At 36.1% G+C, this 21,067-nt stretch overlaps 4 protein-coding genes and 1 pseudogene across 5 annotated transcripts; 1 reads left to right on the top strand and 4 right to left on the bottom strand.

The window, feature by feature from the left end:
• Positions 1 to 364: 364 nt before the first annotated feature.
• On the top strand, positions 365 to 2,836 carry LOC112703660 (auxin-responsive protein IAA17). Its single transcript, XM_025755211.3, has 5 exons — positions 365 to 1,279; positions 1,626 to 1,855; positions 1,949 to 2,090; positions 2,335 to 2,396; positions 2,482 to 2,836. The coding sequence occupies exons 1-5, from the start codon at positions 759 to 761 to the stop codon at positions 2,517 to 2,519; spliced, it is 993 nt and encodes a 330-aa protein (XP_025610996.1). The 5' UTR covers positions 365 to 758; the 3' UTR covers positions 2,520 to 2,836.
• A 1,461-nt stretch (positions 2,837 to 4,297) lies between these two features.
• Positions 4,298 to 6,830, bottom strand: LOC112703659 (uncharacterized). Its single transcript, XM_025755210.2, has 4 exons — positions 6,361 to 6,830; positions 5,405 to 5,849; positions 5,187 to 5,302; positions 4,298 to 4,828 (listed from the first exon to the last, which is right to left on the bottom strand). The coding sequence occupies exons 1-4, from the start codon at positions 6,800 to 6,802 to the stop codon at positions 4,416 to 4,418; spliced, it is 1,416 nt and encodes a 471-aa protein (XP_025610995.1). The 5' UTR covers positions 6,803 to 6,830; the 3' UTR covers positions 4,298 to 4,415.
• A 1,181-nt stretch (positions 6,831 to 8,011) lies between these two features.
• LOC112703658 (protein JINGUBANG) lies at positions 8,012 to 9,809 on the bottom strand. Its single transcript, XM_025755209.3, has 2 exons — positions 9,134 to 9,809; positions 8,012 to 8,869 (listed from the first exon to the last, which is right to left on the bottom strand). Exons 1-2 carry the CDS (start codon positions 9,716 to 9,718, stop codon positions 8,129 to 8,131), a joined length of 1,326 nt encoding a protein of 441 aa, XP_025610994.2. The 5' UTR covers positions 9,719 to 9,809; the 3' UTR covers positions 8,012 to 8,128.
• A 1,194-nt stretch (positions 9,810 to 11,003) lies between these two features.
• LOC112704163 (ALA-interacting subunit 3) lies at positions 11,004 to 13,041 on the bottom strand. 2 transcript variants are annotated; one of them, XM_072199809.1, is made up of 7 exons: positions 12,939 to 13,041; positions 12,776 to 12,835; positions 12,638 to 12,696; positions 12,478 to 12,552; positions 11,678 to 12,166; positions 11,279 to 11,568; positions 11,004 to 11,197 (listed from the first exon to the last, which is right to left on the bottom strand). In XM_072199809.1, the coding sequence occupies exons 2-7, from the start codon at positions 12,828 to 12,830 to the stop codon at positions 11,140 to 11,142; spliced, it is 1,026 nt and encodes a 341-aa protein (XP_072055910.1). In that variant the 5' UTR covers positions 12,831 to 12,835; positions 12,939 to 13,041; the 3' UTR covers positions 11,004 to 11,139. The 2 variants fall into 2 exon arrangements, with proteins under 2 accessions (XP_072055910.1, XP_072055911.1); XM_072199810.1 differs by lacking the exon at positions 12,478 to 12,552 and having other exon boundaries at positions 12,939 to 13,017.
• Positions 13,042 to 14,471: 1,430 nt separating this feature from the next.
• LOC112703657 (ABC transporter G family member 40-like) lies at positions 14,472 to 19,491 on the bottom strand (annotated as a pseudogene).
• Between the last annotated feature and the right edge of the window lie 1,576 nt (positions 19,492 to 21,067).

The following is a 21,067-nucleotide window of genomic DNA, read 5'->3' as shown; positions in this document are numbered from 1 at the left end:
ATTATTATTGACAATAAATTGACAGAGATAATATGTTAGTATCTTATACTTTTCCTTCCATCAAAATAATATATGTGATTTTATTTTTAAGATAATAATATTTTGAATACTAAAAAGTGGCAGTTATTAAATGGTTTTTTTCTATTTAAATAAATATTTTTTTACGTTTCTAGAAAATTCAACTTAGATTTCTCTGTTTTAATTTTGCAGTCTATACCTACAAAATTGTTCTATATGCTAATTAATAATACATAAAATCATAAATATTTTGCTATATATGTATACAAAATAAAAAAATTAATACGTATTTTTATTTAAATAAAAAAGCTTTTACTAAAGTTAGTTTTCTATAGTGCCTACTTTCAATTAGTGTAGAATCTATATCATAATTTTAGACTGTGGTGTATATGATATATATATACTTTCATTAGGATGTAGACAAATATTGATTTTCATACATGCATATCAAAGTTAGTTTTCTTTTCTTTGTTAAAAAATTGAATTAGTGATTTAATTAATATCACCAAAATTATAATTAACAAAGGCAAGGCTCAAGAAGGTTCTTTTTTCCACATTAACAAAGCCACAGTTCTTCATTCATATCAATATCACACCATAATAATAACTTCTGTTCAAGCACACTTCAACTCTCTCTCTCTCTCTCTCTCTCTGGTGTATATTATTGAGTGACACAAAACATATACTAAGTTTTCACCCTTGTTGCATAGGTTTGAATCTTTGAGTGTTGCCATATTTTGATGTCTACACCTTTGGAACATGATTACATAGGCTTAACAGAGAAGAAGAAGATACCTTCATCATCATCTTCTTCTTCTTCTGAAGATGGAAAGACCTTCAAGGAGACTGAGTTAAGGCTTGGCCTACCAGGTTCTGAGTCTCCAGAGAGAAAACCACTTTCTGGGGTCTCTCTCTCTCTATTTGGGAACCTCAATAACAACAACAATGTCATGAACCACCATGTCCATGTGGCTGGTGCTAAGAGAGGCTTTTCTGATGCCATTGATGCTAAATGGGCTTTCTCTGATGCTCATGGATCTGACTCTGACTTGGGAAAACCTTCTGCTTTGTTTTCACCAAGAGGAGCAGGGAATGTTGTTGGAAAGCCTCCATTGGACCCCAAAACCATTAGCACCCAGCAAGGAAATTCCATTAACACCCCTGCTTCTGCTTCACAAGCCATCAAAGAGTCCAAGCCTCTTCAGGAAAAGAACCCTCAACTTCCTGCTACTAATGAACATGCTAGTGCTCCTGCTTCTAAGTAAGTCAACTTGGTGCAGATTTCATGTTTTGGTTGCTTGATTAAACTGAAAGATGTATGATTCATGAAAACTAGTCTGATTGGCTGTTACAATGTTGTTTTCTTCTCAAACAATTTAAAATTATAATGCCAAATTAAAATGCTACTATGATATTATGTTTTATGCACTATGTTGAATGTATTTCTGATAATCTTAGTATGATTGAAAAAGAATTGTTCATAGTTAGTGTGATTGTTAGTTAAATTTTTGTGTTTCAGTGTGATATAGTTTGTGTATGTTCTTCTCTGCATGGAAATTCAAATCTGGAGGCTATTGATATATCAAAATTTCCATTTTTTTCAACAGGGCACAGGTTGTGGGGTGGCCACCAATTCGATCGTTTCGAAAGAACACCATGGCCTCTAATTTGACAAAGAACAATGATGAAGCTGAAGGGAAACCGGGATTTGGTTGTTTGTATGTGAAGGTAAGCATGGATGGTGCTCCTTATCTAAGAAAGGTTGATCTCAAAACCTACAGCAACTATAAGGAACTTTCTTCAGCTCTTGAGAAGATGTTTAGCTGCTTCACCATTGGTATTTTCTTTAACTACTTTTTTTTTGTTCCTTTTCTTTATAAGCAATTTTTTTCTTTAGTTTTGAGTTGCAACTTCTTTAATGGAAAATTAGGTCAGTGCAACTCTCCTGGGCTGCCTGGAAAAGATGGATTAAGTGAGAGCTCTTTGAGGGATCTTCTCCATGGCTCTGAATATGTTCTTACTTATGAAGACAAGGATGGAGATTGGATGCTTGTGGGAGATGTTCCTTGGGAGTATGTTATTTCTATTTTTGTTACAAATTTTATATAAATTTTTTAATCATATTACTGTAAACAAGTTTAATTATTCTACTATAGCATGTTTGATTATTCTGATAATCAATTATTTAGTTGGGGAAAAAGTGTGAATTTGTATGTATAAATATACATTTTGGTTTGTATGTGACATTTTTGCTTTACATGTTATTCCTTTAAAGATCATATCCAATTTTAATAAACAAATTCTTTGTTGATGCAGGATGTTCACTGACTCATGCAGGAGACTGAGGATCATGAAAGGGTCTGAGGCAATTGGACTAGGTAAATCTTACACTAAACATGTTGGATTATTAGATTAAGATTCAAGATTGCTTAAAGATTCTGTTGTGATTTGTATTGGTTGCAGCTCCAAGAGCAGTGGAAAAGTCAAAGAGCCAAAACTAGTGCAGAAATTGTTGAACCATACTGAAGTATTTGTTTAAAAAAATTTATAGTTATAGTAAAATGTTTACAAAGGAGTTTGAATTTATGATGGTTCTGTTGCTGATAAGAAACACTGCTGCTACTATATGTAATTCAGTGTCTCAGTTTTTGTGCATTTATTATAGCCTGACAAGTTTTCTTCCACCACCAGTAGAATTCAACTGGAGACTTCCAGATCATATATAAACAAATATTTATATATATATTTTGTTTGTTCTCTATATTTTGTGTAACTTTGGATTCCTGTTGCTGTATAAAAAGAATTGCTTGTTGTGCTATTTCTTTCTTTTATTTATTTGCTTATGCTGGCATATTGTATTAGATACTCAATACACTCTTACATCTTTGCTTTGGAATGTTGTTAGCTTTGCAAAATTATCCCATTATTTTAGATTTCAAGAACACACTCTGTTTATCCACATAGTTGTTTACTTCACTCTCATGATGAATACTGAACAAACCCAATCTTTAGGTGTTTTTTAAAAGCAAAGTAATCAATATTTCACAAAAATAAATTACCCATCGTTTAACAGAACATAAGAAAAGCTCCTCTTAAGAAACTAGAAAGTGAAATTTGTTATCAAAGATTTTTTTAACTCTTAAGGAAAAAAAAATATTAAGGTTATTATTAATGGGAGTACTTTTTCTTAAATAAAACTGAAGTTTTTATTTAATAAATGCATTGAAAATTAAACTCTTTTTATATTAACTTTTTCGGTTGATAACCTTAACATGTGTCCATACATGTTAAAGTGTTAAACTACCTAAATAAAATGGCTTGTGATTTTATTTATTAATTAATTTAAAATTGTTACTGATTGAGTTCGTCACTTTAGAATCTAATTTAGTTTGGTTGTGATATTTTTTCCAAAGTAAATCTTCCCGAAGATTTGTTACATCTAGGTAAAAGTAACTTCTCAAAATTGGTTATCAATTTTCAACTATTTAAGTAGATTCTAACGAAAATAATGGACTAAATTCCCAAAGTGGTCTTTTAGATTTACAACTTTTACCATTTTAGTTCCTCAATTCTAAAATGACCTATACTGGTTCTTGAGATTCAGTTGTGGGCACCATATTAGTCCTGGATCCTTTCTAGTATTAAATTAAAGAACTAAATATTGAATTGGCTCAGACTTACCATACTTGACATATGGCTAAACAGTGTTATTTTGTTTTGACATTTAAACAAGACAAAAATAAAAAGAGGAAGAAGAGTTTATATGATGTACATATATCTCCCTTTATTCTTCAAAACAATTTCGTTTTTGCCTTGTTTAAGAGCTAAAACCAAAAGATACTATTTAACCATGTGTCTAACGTTATAAGTCAAAACTAACTTAATATTTCGTTCATTGACTCGACGCTGGAAAGGATCCAGGAACTAATATAGTGCCTGGAGCCGGATCTCGTGAACCAGTATAGTGAATCTTAAAATTTGAGAGACTAAAATAGTAAAAATCATAAATCTTAAGGTCGACCGTGGAAATTTAGTCTCCATGCTAGTCGTTAATGTTATATCTTTGACTCGAGAAAATAAGAAATGAACGGCACATATGTACAAAAATTTGCATTAGCTACTAGCTAGACCATTTCGATTAGCAAACAGAACTCGTGGTCGTGAGTCTATAAAATACCAAGACAAAGTTACATTAACAAGAACAAGTAAATAAACCAAATTAGGAAGAATTGAGCAGTGAGCAAAGGTGACTAGCTTGAATTTCAAAAAAAGAGGAAAATAAGAATAAAAGAACACTACATTTTAAGCCAAATCAGGCTGAAGCAACAATTCGTACATAATACAGGTACAAAACTCATCTACTACATCCATACCCCCGTCTAAGCAAATCTAAATGACTATTTAGATATCTGTAGATAAACCATTTGAGTGTATCCATTAAATACAGAGTTGTCAAATTTGGACAAACCAAGCCTTTGGAACAAGCCATATCGGCCATCTTCAACGATAGGACTAGACACACGAGCAGGATCATACCTTGTTTGATGGGTTAGGGAAGGGCCGGCAACAGGAGGGAGTTCCCAGTAAACATCGAGAATAGATTCAATATACCGGCTGTTCTGGAAATGTTGTTCATATGATATTGGCTTGTTGCTGTGATTGAAGTTATCACGCATGTAGCCTCTAACTCCCCACCATGCTTCATCTGGCCCACACAGTTCTTCGATATCAACTGCTTTCTCCCAGAATTTCTTCCTTCTCGATCTGACCCTAGCTTCGTCACTGTCTTTAAAGCAGCTGTGTCCACCGCCTGACATAAACAAAGGAACAAGTTCAGTAAGTTTTCTAGTATTGAGATAACCACTTCTGATTTTGAATAGAGAATGATTCAATAATGAAATTTATGCAACTTTCCACAATTTTCTCTCCAGCTTCAAATCCCTCAATTCGTACAGTAACCAATGCCATAACACAGTCCTCAAGTCAGGCAAATATTTTTTTAAGTTTGGTCAAAGGGTATTATGGATCTATAATTGAGATCTAATACCAACCACGCTTGTGCCAGTATACGTATATTGTAATGTAATTAAATTCACTAGAATATACTGACAGGAAAAGAAATTTCATTAGAATATCATAATACACTAGGAAGGCGAGATATTACACACCACTTATATAAGCTTGATCACATATCTGCCTCAATGAATAATGGTCACCAGTTCCAGTGTCATAATTGTCCTCAAACACAAGATGTCGGAATCCAGCTTTCAAGGCTTGCTCAACTCTGCTCATTAACATATATAAAATAACAATAATAATAAGCAACAGAAGTTTCATCAAAACAATCAACTATTGAACCAAGAATGTCAAAGATTTTGGAAGTAACCTTTTCAATTCATTCTGATGGTCATCGAAAAATATAAGCACGCGACTAAGGTCAGTAATCCCATGTTTCTTCATCACTTTGGGCCAGTCAACACTTCCAAAATCAACAAAGTCCTTTCCAGCATAATATGTGCAGTTTCCATCAACATAGGCAGGTCCCTTTTTCAGATACTTTTCTGGATGCCTAGGTGAAAGAGAAATAATTGGTCTGTCTGGCATAGCCTGCCGCAAAACCCAAGTTGAATGTCCCTTGAAAGCACCACTCTCAATCATCAGTTCTGGTTGCAACCATCGGGTCATAAACCAAAGCCCAAAGCTGTGGTCAAAACCCATCCCATACATGTTGTTTTTGATTGGCCGAGTTTCATATATAGGCACAAATTCTTCTAAAGCTCTAAGCAGATCTTTCGATGTCCATTCTACTGTTTTACCAAGTTTCGATCTGCCTTTACCAAGGATGAGACTATAAGCATCCAGCAAAAACAAAGTGTACGACTAAATGATTTCAAAGTGTATATTCAAACTTCAACAATGTTTTCCTTCTGACTTAAGGCAAAAAGAGGGACATAAAATGTCATAAAATCAACATCTAATTCTCAGCTCCAAAATCTCATGAACGGTTGCTTTATTGAGCTCATTTATAGCATATCAAAATAATAATACTAATTAGAATTGCCGCTATCTTTGAACTGTGAGCTTGTCTAATATAAAGAATTTAATGAAGTGAATAATGCGAAATCCATAAACAACTAATTAAGGAATGTAGCTCAAATCAGGATCAGGATCCGGAAATAATTAAATGAATCACATTTTAACAGTTCAGTTTGATCTTCCAGAAACAATCTAGCTAGCATTTTAAATTTCGCACTCTCGATCCAAACGAAAACCGAATCAAGACAAAATTACAAACCCTAAGATAAAAAAGAAGTGAGATCAGATCAGACGGTAGAAACTTACACCAGGGCACGCCGAGGGTTCCAAAATCGGAAGCGAGGCCGTCGAGGCCGAAGAATCCGGCGCGAGAGACGGGGTTGTAGGACGAGATGCAGACGAAGCCGCGCGAATTGAAGAGCAACGAGGACGCAGCGAAGACCACGAGCAGCAGGAACACGGCGGCGCAAAGCCAGTAGGAGGTGGAGGAGGAGGAGGAGGCGGATGCGGTGGTTCCGAGGAGGCGGGAGATGTAATTGGAAGCCCTGTTGGTGGCGCGGAAGAGGATATTGTTGTTCTTCTTGGTCTTGGATTCGTCAGCGTTGGCAGCGGAGGCGGAAGATTCGTCGTCGTCGGCGAAGAGAGTGCCGCGGCGGGAGGAGAGTGCCCTCTCCAACATGTTTGTACCGAAATGGTGATGGCGGTGTGTCGGAGTTGTGCTCTGTGGCGATGACGATGCTGATGACATTCTTTATTTCTTGTATTTATATTTATTTCTTTTTTTTTCCTTCTAATTTCTATTTTATTTATTATTATTATTATTATTATTATTATTATTATTATTATTATTATTATTATTATTATTATTATCTTTGTTTTTGTTGTTCTTCACATGATTCCCATCACATCACATCACGTACCATGCTCTCTTTTAGTCTTTTCAGTTACTAACTAGATGAACTTCTTAATCTCCTAACTCATAAAGTTTTACTAGTAGTATATATTTGTATTTAATGTTTCTACCAAAATATCAAAATACTTCATCCTGGATACTAATAAATGTTTTATTTAAAGTAAATCTAATAAATTAGTCACGAATGGAACAATATAATTGTTTTGTATCTTTAAATGATAAAATGAGAAGTAGAGGAAATTAAAAGAAAAAAAGAAAGCATAATATTAAGTGGAATACAACTTAGAAAAGAATATAAGAATGCTGAATTCATGGCTAGGGAGGTCCTTGGAAATTGAATAGAAGAAAAAAATGGTTAATATGAGATCATGAGTACTTATTCCTTATTTGACAAGAAAGGGACTATAGCGGTTCTCATGAAGGCAAGCATATACTATTCCACACACTTTCCAATTTCCTCATATTTGCATATTCTTTAAACGCGTTTAATAATATAATAATAATATAACTTAAATGTGCATCGATTAAATTTGAAGGATGCCAATTACAGAATCACTACTCTGCAATGGTGTGTCTTGGAGCTGTGTTTGGGTGCAAGCGCTCCAACTCAATTGTAGGGTATCTTCTATCAGCCTTGGTTTCCATATCAATTCTTTGTGTTTTGCGTTTGCTATGTTATGGCCTTTACCGCTTTCTAAAGAGGAGAGAAACAAATACTCATCATCATGTTGCTGCACATCCAAACGATGCCTTACATATGCAGTCACAGAACACAAGGCTTGGCCAAATAGAATAGTGTAGTGTGTTGTATGTGTTTGCATTATGATTCAATCTATTTCACTTTCATTTTTATGTTTGTATTATGGTGAAAACTCAGGTCCAGTCGACTTCACGTGAAGTTGATAACTGAGAGCCATCTAACTTTATATGAAGTCGACTGCACCTGAGTTTTCACCGTATTATTGTTGGCCTGTTTTGATGTCAAGTGTTCAAACTTGAAAGCTCATTCAATAATAGATCATTCCTTCTCATTTACACTGCCTATTCCATTAAACTTGATCACTTTCTATTTAGTTTAACAAAGATACAAATGTCAATAAAACTACCATAACTCCAAGGAAACAAGTGATTACAATAGATTAGTGGTGGTTGAAGTCCCTGTTAGAGTTCAAAATACTTAGCAGCAGAATGTGAAGAGGAGTGATTATGATTGTTAGTATCGAGATTCTTGGAATGAGTGACACGCCAAAGCTTCAAGACACCATCAAGGCTACCAGTGCAAACAGTGCAAGTATCTTCAATGTTATCATCAGCCAACCTTCCTCCAATGAAAGCAGTTACACACCTAATTGGGCCTCTATGTCCAACAAGAACGGCTAAACAAGTGTGTTGGCCATCTTGCTCCCTAGCCCAAACCCTGCTTGTTGAATCAGCTGAACCACTAACCATGAACTTAGCCACACTAGCCAAGCACATAACTGCATGTGTGTGGCCTTGGATTGAACCACCATATTGCAATTGCCCTGCAAACCAACCCTTTAGCCAGTAGTGGATGTAGCCGTCCGTGCAGCCGCCGTACAAGATGGCGCCGTCCGGGGTAAGCGTCAAGGCTTTTACAGGAGAATGCTTGGCGTGCAAGGTAACTGTCAGGGAATGGGGCTGGTCGTGGCTGCAGAAGTTGCGCCGCCAAACTCGGACCGTGGCGTCGTCGGAGGCAGTGTAGAGAACTCCATCATCAGCTACAATGATGGCATTGATTGGCTCCGGGTGAGCTTTGATTGTCTCTATGCACTTCAGGTCAGAGATTCGCCATACTTTGACTGTTTTGTCTAGGGAAGCAGTGTATAGAATGTCCTCTGCTGTGTTAATCGCCATTGATGTGATTAGCCCCTTATGCTTCATCTGATAATTGCATTTAATTAGTGTTTAGTCGTTAATATAAGGGTCGAAACTCAGGTGTAGTTGACTTTATGTGAAGTTGATAGTTGAGAGTTGATAGATGATTTGACTAATTTGACTAAATTTTCATCTACCTATTAACTTCGAAGTCGACTGCACTTGAGTTTTCACCTAATATAAGACATAAATATAGAAGCTCTGATACTATGATATGAAATTATTTCATATCTGATAGAAGGAGACACATGAATGATTATATATACTTACTGTCTTGTCTTTGCCGGCGATGTAGCTGCGGACATAGCCAACAGTCTTAGGTATGGAAGCCAAACGAACATGCTTCAAAACCTTATCCCATGTTCTTCTCCATACTCTAATCTTGCCATCAGCATAAGCTGCATAAACCGTGTCGTTGGACACCTCAAGAGCCACCACCCTGCAAGCCTTGGTCCTCAGTTGGCCGTACTCGGTGAACTCAGGGAGCTTCCACAACCTGACAAGGTTGGATTCGGAGCCGGTGTAGACCAGGCCGTTGGAGGAGAGGGCGATGGAGAGGATCTGTCCATCGTTTCTGAGGACAGAGGAGGCGCAGTGGTATGTGGTTTGAGGGTCACAATGGTGAGAGAGCTTTGTAGGGGAAGAAGAAGGAGTATAGTTCTGATGGAGAGGAGAGGAAACCGGAGAGGTTTGGAGGCTGCGCGAAAGCGTAGGACATGAGAGGCGAGGAGGGGATTGAAGTAGCTTTGTGAGAGGGTTTTCTTTTGTGGAGAGGCTTCTCAAGAAGTTGCTGTTCTGAGTTGTGGATCTAAAGTCAAAAGATGGTGTGGGATCAGGTGAGTTGGAAGAGTCCATTGATTCATTGATCTTTCTTTGTGTTCCTTCAGTGATGTGTAGAGTAGTGATGGCAGCTATGAATATTATGGTTTTATGGTTTATGAATGAAGTAGGTGGAATGAAATAGGAGTGGTGGTGGTAGATGTAGACATAGACACTGAGACATAGACACAGTGGTACACGGTGACACATGTCTGTTGTTTGGTTTGGTGAGATACAGATTTTCGAAGGACACGGGAGGACACGGATGGACACGGAGACACTAAATTTGTGTACCTCCAATTTGGTGAGACACTGAGACACAACTTGTGAGACACTAATTTTTTACTCTTTTACCCTTATTGAGTTTTTAAAATTTGTCTTCTTATCTTCCCAAATCTTTTTTTTTTCTTTCTCTTTTAGATTCTACAACTAAATTTACTTTTTTATTTTTTTCAAAAAAAAAATTGTACATTTAATTTTTTTTATTTATTTAAATTTTGATTAATCTTTGATAAATTCTGAACTTTAATTTTTTATTTTTTTTCAAGAATAATTATATATTTAATATTTAAATGATAATTTAAGATGGTATTAGAAGAAATAAAAAATTATTAGAAGAAATAAAAATTTAATGGTGATGGCATACATTGTTTGGGATAATAGGTGTATTGTAATGGTGGTAAAACTTGTGGTTGAATGAAGGGTAATTCAGTCTTTTTTAAATATATGTGTCTTGTTTCTTATTTTTGCCAAACACAATACATAGACACAAATATTTTATGTCCATGTCTTTAATGTCTGTGTCTCTGTATCTATGTTTCATCAAATACATCAACCAAACGTTAGTGTTTATTGCAGAGTTTGATGGACGTTTTGAGTATTAAAGGAGAAAAGAACAAGCTAAGGAGTATTGTTATATTTATATCAGTTACTATTGCTTATGTACAAATAACATTCAATTTTTTTGGAGCTATCAAATTGATAATTGTTTAAGGGCAAGGTTAGATAATTGTAGACGAAATTGATCTCAACTGTTTCCTGAATTTGCCCAACAGGCATTAATGTATAAGTTCCATTGGAGGAATGACTTAAAGTATGAATCAGTAAATGGCTCACCAAATTGTTTGGAATTAAAGATGGTGGCAGGTGCATAAACTGATGCTAATAATAAATGGCAGTAGATTTTAGGAACCAATAACTTGGGACTTTTATTTTTCTTCTATTCATTGTTCCTGTTACTAAATGTAGGCACAATTGTAATATATTTTAGTCATTTTAGGCATTCATACACATTTATTTGGTTTACTTGTCTCTGTCATTATTAATTAAATTTCATTTCAGTCCTATTAAATTTCATTTCAATAGGAGAATCGGAACACATACAGCATGGTTACTTTCACTCACATCACAATGTTTATATACACCTAATGAACTTAAAAAAAAAATGATAGCAATAATCATTTTAGAATCCCTGGATTTTTGTTCCAAGACAAGTAGGAGGGATCCCCAAGAGGCCTGCACATAAGTTTGGAATGGAAAATAAGTTTGAAATTCAGAAGTTAAGTAAATAAAATAAAATTATAGCATTTTGTTTACCTTGGCTTGATGACATAGAGTAGTATGAATACTATAGCGCAGAGCAAGGATACCCCACCAACAAAAAGGTATGCCATGCCTAAGAAGGGATTCTTTCCACCAATCCAAGTTGCAGTTGATAGAATGAGCCTCTTATTCCCACCAAACTCATATGTGTTATAATTGTTCTCTATCACTATTTCTACACTATCATTCACTTCCAGGTTAGTCTCAATCTTCCCATACAGTTTTCTGAAAGATGGCAGTGCTGCCGTTCTCATCCAAACAATCAGATCCTCTTGTTGATTCAACTGGTACATATTAATTCATGCATAAAACCAAACAGTTTAAAAAGTTTAAAACGACTATTTTACACTGTCAGTGTATCAAAAGAAAAAGATCAAGTAGATATAACAGTACAGGTATGTTTTCATCGAGTTTCGCGCCTCCAACTAGACCTCCTAGTTGAAAATTCTTGGGATAAACCTTGGAGCCAAATTTGTGGGATCTATCACTCCCCCATGATATGTCTTTCTTGTTGACGGTCAAACTCTTGGTGTTGACCCAAAACTTGTAAGTGTCATTGAAGAGAGACCAAGCAATGAGGCCGCATGGAACAATTGGCATGCTACCATTGGTTTTGTCTTGTGGATAACAATTTGTTGTGTCTCCTTCAGATGCTGGATTCACTAGCTGCTTGTCATTTCTACTCTTCACATACCTTCGATGATTCTGGTAGTAATTATCAAGCTGGTAATAGATGAAGATAGGGCCTTGCATTTTGCGTTCGACGGTCCATGATGTCGTGCATGTCTTGTTTGTCATGTCGCTTTTGATAAATGCCACCGCGTTTTGAGCATGGATCTCGTTAAGGCATTTATCGTCGTATCTGATTGCAGCCTCTTCCACCTGGATGCATTCGTACACCAAAATCAACCATTAAAATTAGCAATCAATGTATCTGTGTATAAGTATATGTGTGATTCTTTTATAGAGGAGCGCTAGGAGCCAGCAACTTTTGTGATTTGTAACTATCAAATAGCCATTAACGATGTTTTTAATGGCGTGAAATTTCATCCAATAATGTAGAATTACTCACTTTTCTTTTACCGGCCAGAATTTAATAAATTTGGTAGTTCCTGAACTTTTTTTATTTTATATTGATGGCTGATTTTGGTGAACATAGCGGTGAATTAAAGAGAGATATATGTATATATTACGCTTTCTGATGAAAACAATGAAGCAAGACCGACGGGGATGAAAACGATTCCTACGACAGTGAATGTGGAAATGACCTGGGAATTGAAAGAGAATAAAGATGATGATTGATTGCATTATTGTTGGTAGAATTATAATATAATATATAATATATATACCTACCCAACCAGGTGTTAGGATTGGTTTCCATGCAGGAAGTTCTTGCTGTGAGAACTTTGAATCTAGCAATTAAAAAGTAATTAATAAGAGAGAAATAAAAGAGTGTGGAAAGAAAGGAGAAGAAGGAAGAAAGAAACTGACATTTGGGTTTCTTAGAATACTTCTTGGGCGTGGGAGCAGAGTGTGGTTCCATCATTGTTGCTGCAGAATAATAAGTTTGTTAATGGAGGAGACTTGTGTTGTCTGCCTACGTAAAAGAAGTTATCAAGTTCGGAGAACCGCAGAATGATTCCAACCATCTTACCACCGCAACTGCCGCTCCTCCCTCCCTATATCTCCCTTAGCTCCACTTTATAAATAATAAGATAAATTCAATGATTTTTTTGGTGACGATAAATTCAATGATTGAGAATGAATTAACTTGTACTTATTTTTTGTAGGTAATCTTCTGTTTGGATTTTTTAAAAATATTTCACAAAAAATAACTGATATTTATATTATATTTATAGAATTATTTAAGATAATTAATGAAATATAGCTCAAATGCTATTTGTTCTCCTTTCCTCTGTAAAGGTCTCTATTTTTAGCCTCTCTTGATGTACGAAAAAGAAAAAAAAATTATCCATTTATTATTTTGAATAATCCTACATTTGTTATAGTTTTATATATTTACTAATTCAAGAGATGGATTAATACAATAATAATGCTTAATGCTTTAGCCTCTCTTGATTGTGTTCATTATTTTTTTGATTCGATTTACTCATGTACAGTTAATAATGGCTGGATGTTTAATTCACTAAGTATGCAAATGATTATCCTAATGTTAAAGTTTAGGAGAGGAATGTTTTTTTACTTTATTGGGTCAATTTTAGAACTTATTGTTCACATTGTTTACAAAAATCATTATCTACTTAACAAAACTGAATTTAAAAACATACTAAGGTCAAACCTTTGTACCACATTTAAGTAACTATATTCAAGCAAAATTAGACCAACTCTAAACTAATTAGTTAGAACATCTCCAATGCCAGTTTTAATTTCAATTTCATTTTGAACATTTGTATGACTATTTGTCATAAATAATGATTTAAAATTAGAAATGAAACTTGTCCCTTTAATGCTTAGTTTCAATTCAAGTAGAATTTTATATTTTTTTAATTATTTTTAACATAATTATATGAATAGCAAAATTTTATTAGTTCTCTATTAAGGTAATACTGCATTTCATCAATCAACTCCAATAAAAATTTCAATTCTAAATCAATTTTTTTGAAAATATAAAAAATGATACTCTAAAAACACCCCATTGGAGATGCTCTTCCAAAAGCATTTCTTTCACTCAACGGAAATATACCATTTCCTTGTTAGAAGACACTAACTTCATGACATGCAAGCCCGCATTTGTTCCTATAGATGCCAACATCAAACTGAGTGCCAGAGAAGGAGATCCAATTCCAGATGTTTCAGCATATAGAAGATTGATAGGAAGATTATTACGAATAAAAGATTAAAAATTAATTTGATGACTAAAATTTGTTAAGAATTATAACATACAACTAAATATTTGTAAATAACAAATTTCTTTTCAGTCTTTCCAAATTAAAGTACAGAGGGAGAGTACTAAAACTGTACCTCCTTGGATTTGGATATAAAACTAAACAACGAACTCTTTTTATTTATACAATGTTGGACTTGAAACTTGAAAGCATGTATTCTAATTTCTATTCTATCTCTTTCGGAAATTGAAGAGTTTCACAGAAACTTGAGCACAGCAAAAGCAACAACCAGAGTTGCAGCAACTCCAACAAAATCATCTCTCTATAACCAAAGTATCTCCTCAGAAACTCTTCCACTCATTTGACTCAATTCTACTTGTTATGTCTCCAAATTGAGATGCAACCAATCCATATAAGGTCCAAGCCACTGGACATGCCCAATAGTACCATCTCCACCACACAGCACTGCTCTGACATAAAAAAAGAACACCATTAGTATGTACATAATTTCCTAACATGGAATTATTCATTGCATTTTGTACTTGTCTAGGGACAACAAATCCCGAGAAGAGATTCCAAATTGCATAGAATGCACTAGCCACAATTGAAGCAACATGTTGGTTATGGCCACAGCCATCATGCCATAGAAGGTGAAGTACATGAAGAAGATATACCAAAAGAATTTGCAATCAAATCCAATCATTGCATAAACTATGAGGCCATATGTTACAGCTTGTGCAAGAATATATGGTAGCTCTATTAGAACCTAGAGTGAAACAAAATGGATCAGGTTACATTAATTAGTACTCTTAACTCTGAAACTATAACTTCCCAAAAGATTAATCAAATTACCTGTGAAAATACATGGGAAGGCCGAATACATTCCGGCCGCCCTTTCTCTATAAAAGACGGTTCCTTCCATGGCAACCACTGGCTGAACAGAAGAATCATTCTGGACCCCAAGTTGAAGAGAACAGCATTGTACATTGAACCTATAGCATTAAACAGATCCTGTTTTCTTGTCCTACAAGTTAACTCAAAGGGGATCAGATTTCTTGTCCTACAAATTTCTTGACCTTAATTCAGAATATTTAATCAAGATAGTAACTCACGTTTTGGATCCAAGATCCCAGAACATGGTTCCAAACATCAAAGCTACAAATTTAGTGAACAAATATCTCAGCAGTATATGGAGGATTGCGCCAGTATGACCAATGTTGTTTCCACAAACAAGCCATACATTGGATGAAAAATGGTTGTGCATATTGAGTAGGAAAGCTAAGTTCCTTGGAACCAGGAGCAGGCTTGCTCAATTCTGCTACAAGATCTTTATTTCTCCTAAGGTGTAGGCAAACATTTTTTCAGCATAAGAACACAGCTTTTATAATAACTAAGAAATATCAAAGTTGTTTAGTAGAAAAATGAGTAAGATTACAAAGAAGATTACCTATAAAGTTCTGAATTTTTATATATATCAGAAAAGTCAACATTTAAATCCATTTCTCGTGCTGGAGTTGTGATTTCCAACATCCAAGTTGCAGGGTTACATCCATCTCTGATTTTATTGACCCCTTTAACAGACTAATTAAAAGTAGAAACTATAAGCAGTTATATAATTGTCTTTTTCTTTATGATCTTTGAGCTTTTTGAGACACATTATACCTCAAAGTAGTTGATGAGTTGGTAAGAATGACGGCCTAATGGGTCGACATAAATTTCTTGCCCTCCACGCTTTAATAGGAAAAGCTGCAAGAAAAATTGAAAAATGTAGCATCTTGTTTTAATGAAAAAAGCTCATATGTCTCTGGCTCTGGTTGCAATAAGGCTATAAATGCAGTTCACTTTAGAATATGAACAATTTGTCTAAGGCATTTCATGATTTGAACAGTTGTGGAGCTGTCTAGCCCAGTAGATATGCCATCCATGAACAAAGCTTTCGCCGGACCAATCAACATCTTCCCTGCAAATAATACACACAAAATTGATGGACTAAGAGTTTGATCACTACCTGTGGTAACACGCTTTCTTTGTCTTCCGGATATACCGCGCAACATTTCATCCCCTACTAGAGTATCAGCACATATTTCTAAATCCAAGATCTGTAAATCACAAATTAGATAAATAGTAGAAACCATAAAGACAGTATTTGCGTTTGTGATGATGCAATATTGTGAGAAATCAGAACTCAGAACTACTTGAAGTTGAAGATGTCACCTTTAGTATATATTCTGTTATCATCTGGTTTGCTTCCTGGCCTTCAGATGCTGTTGCCTAGTATTATTAGAAAGCCAATAAGATCAAAAGGTTGTGTATCAATCAAAATTAACAGTTTAACTGAACTTAGGAGGAAAGAGTATGGCTAAGGTGGTAATGTATAATAGAATCAATTGCTGAAGTTCATTTCTATAGAAATAGTAATGCTTGATAATTTGCTATGCAGATTTTCCAGTGGAGCATGGAGATAGTTCCTTTCACCTTCATGTATATATCGATATCTTGGTCGGGTTTAATTTTTGCTGCTATCTCTCGTCTTGTTAGTTCAGAAAGCAAGTCTGCACATAGCAAAAAGTAATTATAAGTCATGCTTAGACTACAGGTTACAGATATGGAAGCTATCTTCTTCAACAAGAACAATTTAGGGTGAAATTCGACTAACCGAATCTTGAACCAACCCCTTGACACCTTGCTGAGAAAGCCAAGGTTTCCCTCACAGTCATTTCTCCAATATGAACATCATTCTGGCTAATGTATGCTGCAGTTCTTTGAGGTACAAACTCATTCATTTCATGGCCATTATAGGTAACTCTGCCACTAACCTGCAGCATATTTATCAGCAAAAATTGGATATAAGTGGTTTGATTAGGTTATATGATTGATGCATACATGAAAGAAGCACTTTAACCTTAAGATCTTGACCAAGCTTTCCTGCCAGAGCCAAAAGGAGTGTGGTTTTTCCAGAACTTGGAGGACCTTAAAGCAATGTATTAGGGATTTGGGTATTATGGGGTGCTCAAAGTCGCACATCGGGTAGTATGGGATGCTTGATGTTGTATATAATATAAGGAGAGTGGTTCTTTTCCCTTATAGGCTAGCTTTTATTCCAACTTTAGAAAATATTCAAAGGAAAAGGAAAGTTTTGCAATTTAAAACTGTTCAAAAAAATAATTAAACTCTTTAACAATGGATACATATACCTCTCTATTCTTTCCCTCAGCTTCAACAGAAACTTCTCATTATCCTCTTCAGTAGCACCTACCAACCTTTGCAACACAGAACTGTGAAACCAAAGAATGGTATTATCACTTAAAAACCTAAATTTATAGAATAAATGGAGGGTGATTCCTGTAGCATGATAGTGTTAAAAGTGTTTACTTGCAGTATCTAATATCTACAAGTAGTTGACTTTAAGTTCATCACAATCACAGTATTTAATTTACTTGGATGAAGCACTGTTTTCTTTTTGTTTTAGTGAAAGCAATATTAGAAGATTAGTGAATACAAAATGCTTCTTTGTCAGCATGTTATAGATTTATATGGGAGTCTATGTCTTGCAAGTCAAGTTATTACAACTTTGTTTCAATGTTTCATATTTCATATTACTTGTTCTTACACTTAGATATTGATACATTGTGTTGTGTCACCTGTTTTATTCGCTATAAGGAAAACCACAAGATGACAAGAGTTAATGAACTTGAAAATTCTGATAATCAACGATAATAAGAAAAGATTTGGTAGGTAAAATAATCCTTGTTTGGCTATTTTGGTTTTCTGAAAGGTTGCTTTTTTTTTTTTGGACGGGGAAAGGTTGCTTTGTTTACTATTTGACAAAATTTAGTCAGGGTCAGTTGGGGCCTCTGGTTTGGGTCAGGGCTTTTTTTTGTCTTGCTAGTTTGTGAGGTATTTTGAAATGGGCTTTGCTGGTTTGGTCCTATTTTGTTACTGGGTCCACAATTTTTTTGCCTAAATCTTGGCTTGTTTCTCCATAAAGAGGGTAATATTCTTACCTTCCACTATCTATCTTTCCTCACTCCTCTCCTTCCCCATGCTGTTGTTCCATTATGTTAACGGTTCTCTCCCTCTTGCTTATAACAAATACTTTGGGTTTCGCTGTAAAAGTGTGTTTATAAAATGCTAAGAAATAAAAATTTAATACTGGAAGAGTCATTTAAAAAAAAAAAAATAGATAAAAACCAAGATGATTTATATTATATATGAGTACAAAAAATTATTTTTTTTGTTGTCTTAAAAAATTTATTGAAGTCGTTTAACATTTTTTGTAGTCCTTATAATATTTTAAGAATTTTTTTCTCCTTAAAACATTAACAAACCAGAACTTTATCTATGACCATCGTCACCTAACTCAATTATTTTATATATTTTTATCTTGTGTATATATTATGCTAAAAAAATTAAATGTATATTAAAATTAGTTATTAATATATTTATATATAAATATATATAATTAAATTTATTTTTAATATATATTATATATTTTATTATATATTATATATTTTAATATATTTCTAGTATGGTTGTATTTTAAATTATATAATATCTTTAATTTTGACGAGAACCCATCTGTTCATACCCTGACCCAATAGTAAAGACCCAGGTTCAAAGCGAAAGGCCTAATCCAAGAGATTGGACCTCCCCTAGCATCAATCTTCGTATACGAAGTCGGTGCTCGACACGACCTGTTCAAAGGAAGTCGGGAACGAGGATTAGTTGGCAGATAAGCACTCATTCAAATGAGTAACTGCCCCAAGAATCTCTCTACCCACTTCCATAGGCCATATCTTAACTTCCCTAAAATAAAGGGACAGTTAACACCCTAGAAAAGTGGCATTACTCCAACGATGGTTATTGGCTCACCACTATAAATACCCTGACACCCCTCAGGTATCTCTAAGTCCCAATACTCTCTAGACCTGCTCACACTCTTGCTAACTTAGGCATCGGAGTGTCTTTGCAGGTACCACCCCCCATTCCTTCACGCTCACAAGTCGGACGGAGGCCCTCAAGGTGCAAACCCACTCGAAGACCTCCTCTTACGAACGATTGGGCCAACCCACGCCATCCAGTCCATTAATCTCCGGTTACCTAACGTAACATTGGCGCCGTTGCCGGGGACCCGAGAGATCAACCAGTGATGGCGGATAGATCCCCTGAAGAAGGACATGTGGAGACAGATTCTGAACAAGAGAATCTGGACACTGGAAACAATAACGCAGACATGGCCTTCCACCAGGGAACCAGCGACCCTCATAGGGAAGGTACCTCCGGAGTAAAAAATCCGAAGGTAAATTCCTCAGAAGGGCGCGAATCCGAGAAGGATGGACCATCCCATGCAACTGAGCTCATGGGATTAGTCCACGTCCACCAAAGTCGCCTGGAGCAGTTAGAGTAGGAACGGGAGCGACAAAGGGAGACTGAAAAGAACCTAAAAGAGGAGATGGAATGACGGAAAGAGTTAGAAAGAAAACTCTTGAAGTTAGAATCCTCCCTCAAAGGTTGGAACTCCTGCGACGACCGAGAAGAAACGCCCCTAAGAGGGGAGGATCCCTTTAGTGAGGACATAATGAGGGCCAAAGTTCCGAGGAACTTCAAGAGCCCAGATATGGACCCTTATGACGGAACCACAGATCCAAAGCATCACCTAAGCAATTTCAAAAGCCGGATGTATCTGGCTGATGCTTCTGATACGACACGCTGCAAGGCTTTTCCGACAACTCTGTCGAAAGCAGCGATGAAATGGTTCGAGGGCCTCCCTCCGAGGTCAATAACCAGTTTTGAAGACCTCTCGAGGAAGTTCTTGATGAGGTTCTCTATCCAGAAAGACAAAGTGAAACATGCACCAAGCCTCCTAGGAATAAAACAGGAGGTCGGAGAATCCCTACGAGCCTATATGGAAAGGTTCAACAAAGCATGTTTGGAGATTCAAGACCTGCCCACCGAGGCAGTAATAATGGGGTTAGTCAATGGGCTTAGAGAAGGTTCCTTCTCACAGTCCATATCCAAAAGACACCCCATCTCCTTGAGTGATGTGTAGGAAAGAGCTGAAAAGTACATCAACATGGAGGAAAATGCTAAGCTGAGAGACCTGAGTTGGCGATCTGGGCACCCTCCCTCAACAAAAGAGAGGGAGAGGGAGACCAAGAAGAAGGAAGAACTCGGTCTCGACAGACCAAGAAAGTATCACTCTTATACTCCTCTAAAAGTTTCAATAGTGGATGTATACAGAGAAATTTGCAACACTGAAAGGCTGCCACCCCCCAGACCCATCAAAAATAAAAAGGGGGGAAGCCGCAGCGACTACTGTGAGTACCATAAAATATATGGTCACTCCACGAACGATTGTTACGACCTTAAAAATGTGATAGAAAAGCTGGCTAGAGAAGGTCGGCTTGACAGATATCTCATAGAAAGGTCAGACAGTCATGGAAAGAGGAAGCGAGATGATATAGACAGAAGAGACCCACCACCGCCGACTCCAGAGAGACATATCCATATGATCTCAGGGGGGTTCGCCGGAGGGGGACTCACAAAATCCTCTCGCAAAAGGCACCTCAAGAGAGTCTATCAGGTCGGAGGAGAGTCATCCGACCTCCCCACCATCTCATTCACCAAAGAAGATGGGCAAGGAATAATCCCTGGACACGATGATCCAGTGGTGATAACTATGATCCTGGCAAATGCCCATCTCCACAGAACCTTAGTAGACCAGGGGAGCTCAGCAGACATCCTCTTTAAGCCCGCTTTTGACAAGCTAGGGTTGGATGAGAAAGAGTTAAGAGCTTACCCCGACACCTTGTATGGACTAGGTGACACACCAATAAAGCCACTGGGATTTTTGCCCCTCCACACCACTTTTGGAAAAGGGGAAAAATCCAAGACTCTGAGCGTAGACTTCCAGGTAGTTCATCCGGAGGTCTTGGAG

Source organism: Arachis hypogaea, chromosome 7 (genome assembly GCF_003086295.3).
Source record: "Arachis hypogaea cultivar Tifrunner chromosome 7, arahy.Tifrunner.gnm2.J5K5, whole genome shotgun sequence".
Taxonomy (NCBI): Eukaryota; Viridiplantae; Streptophyta; class Magnoliopsida; order Fabales; family Fabaceae; genus Arachis; species Arachis hypogaea.
This window is presented reverse-complemented; position numbering and strand designations above follow the sequence as displayed.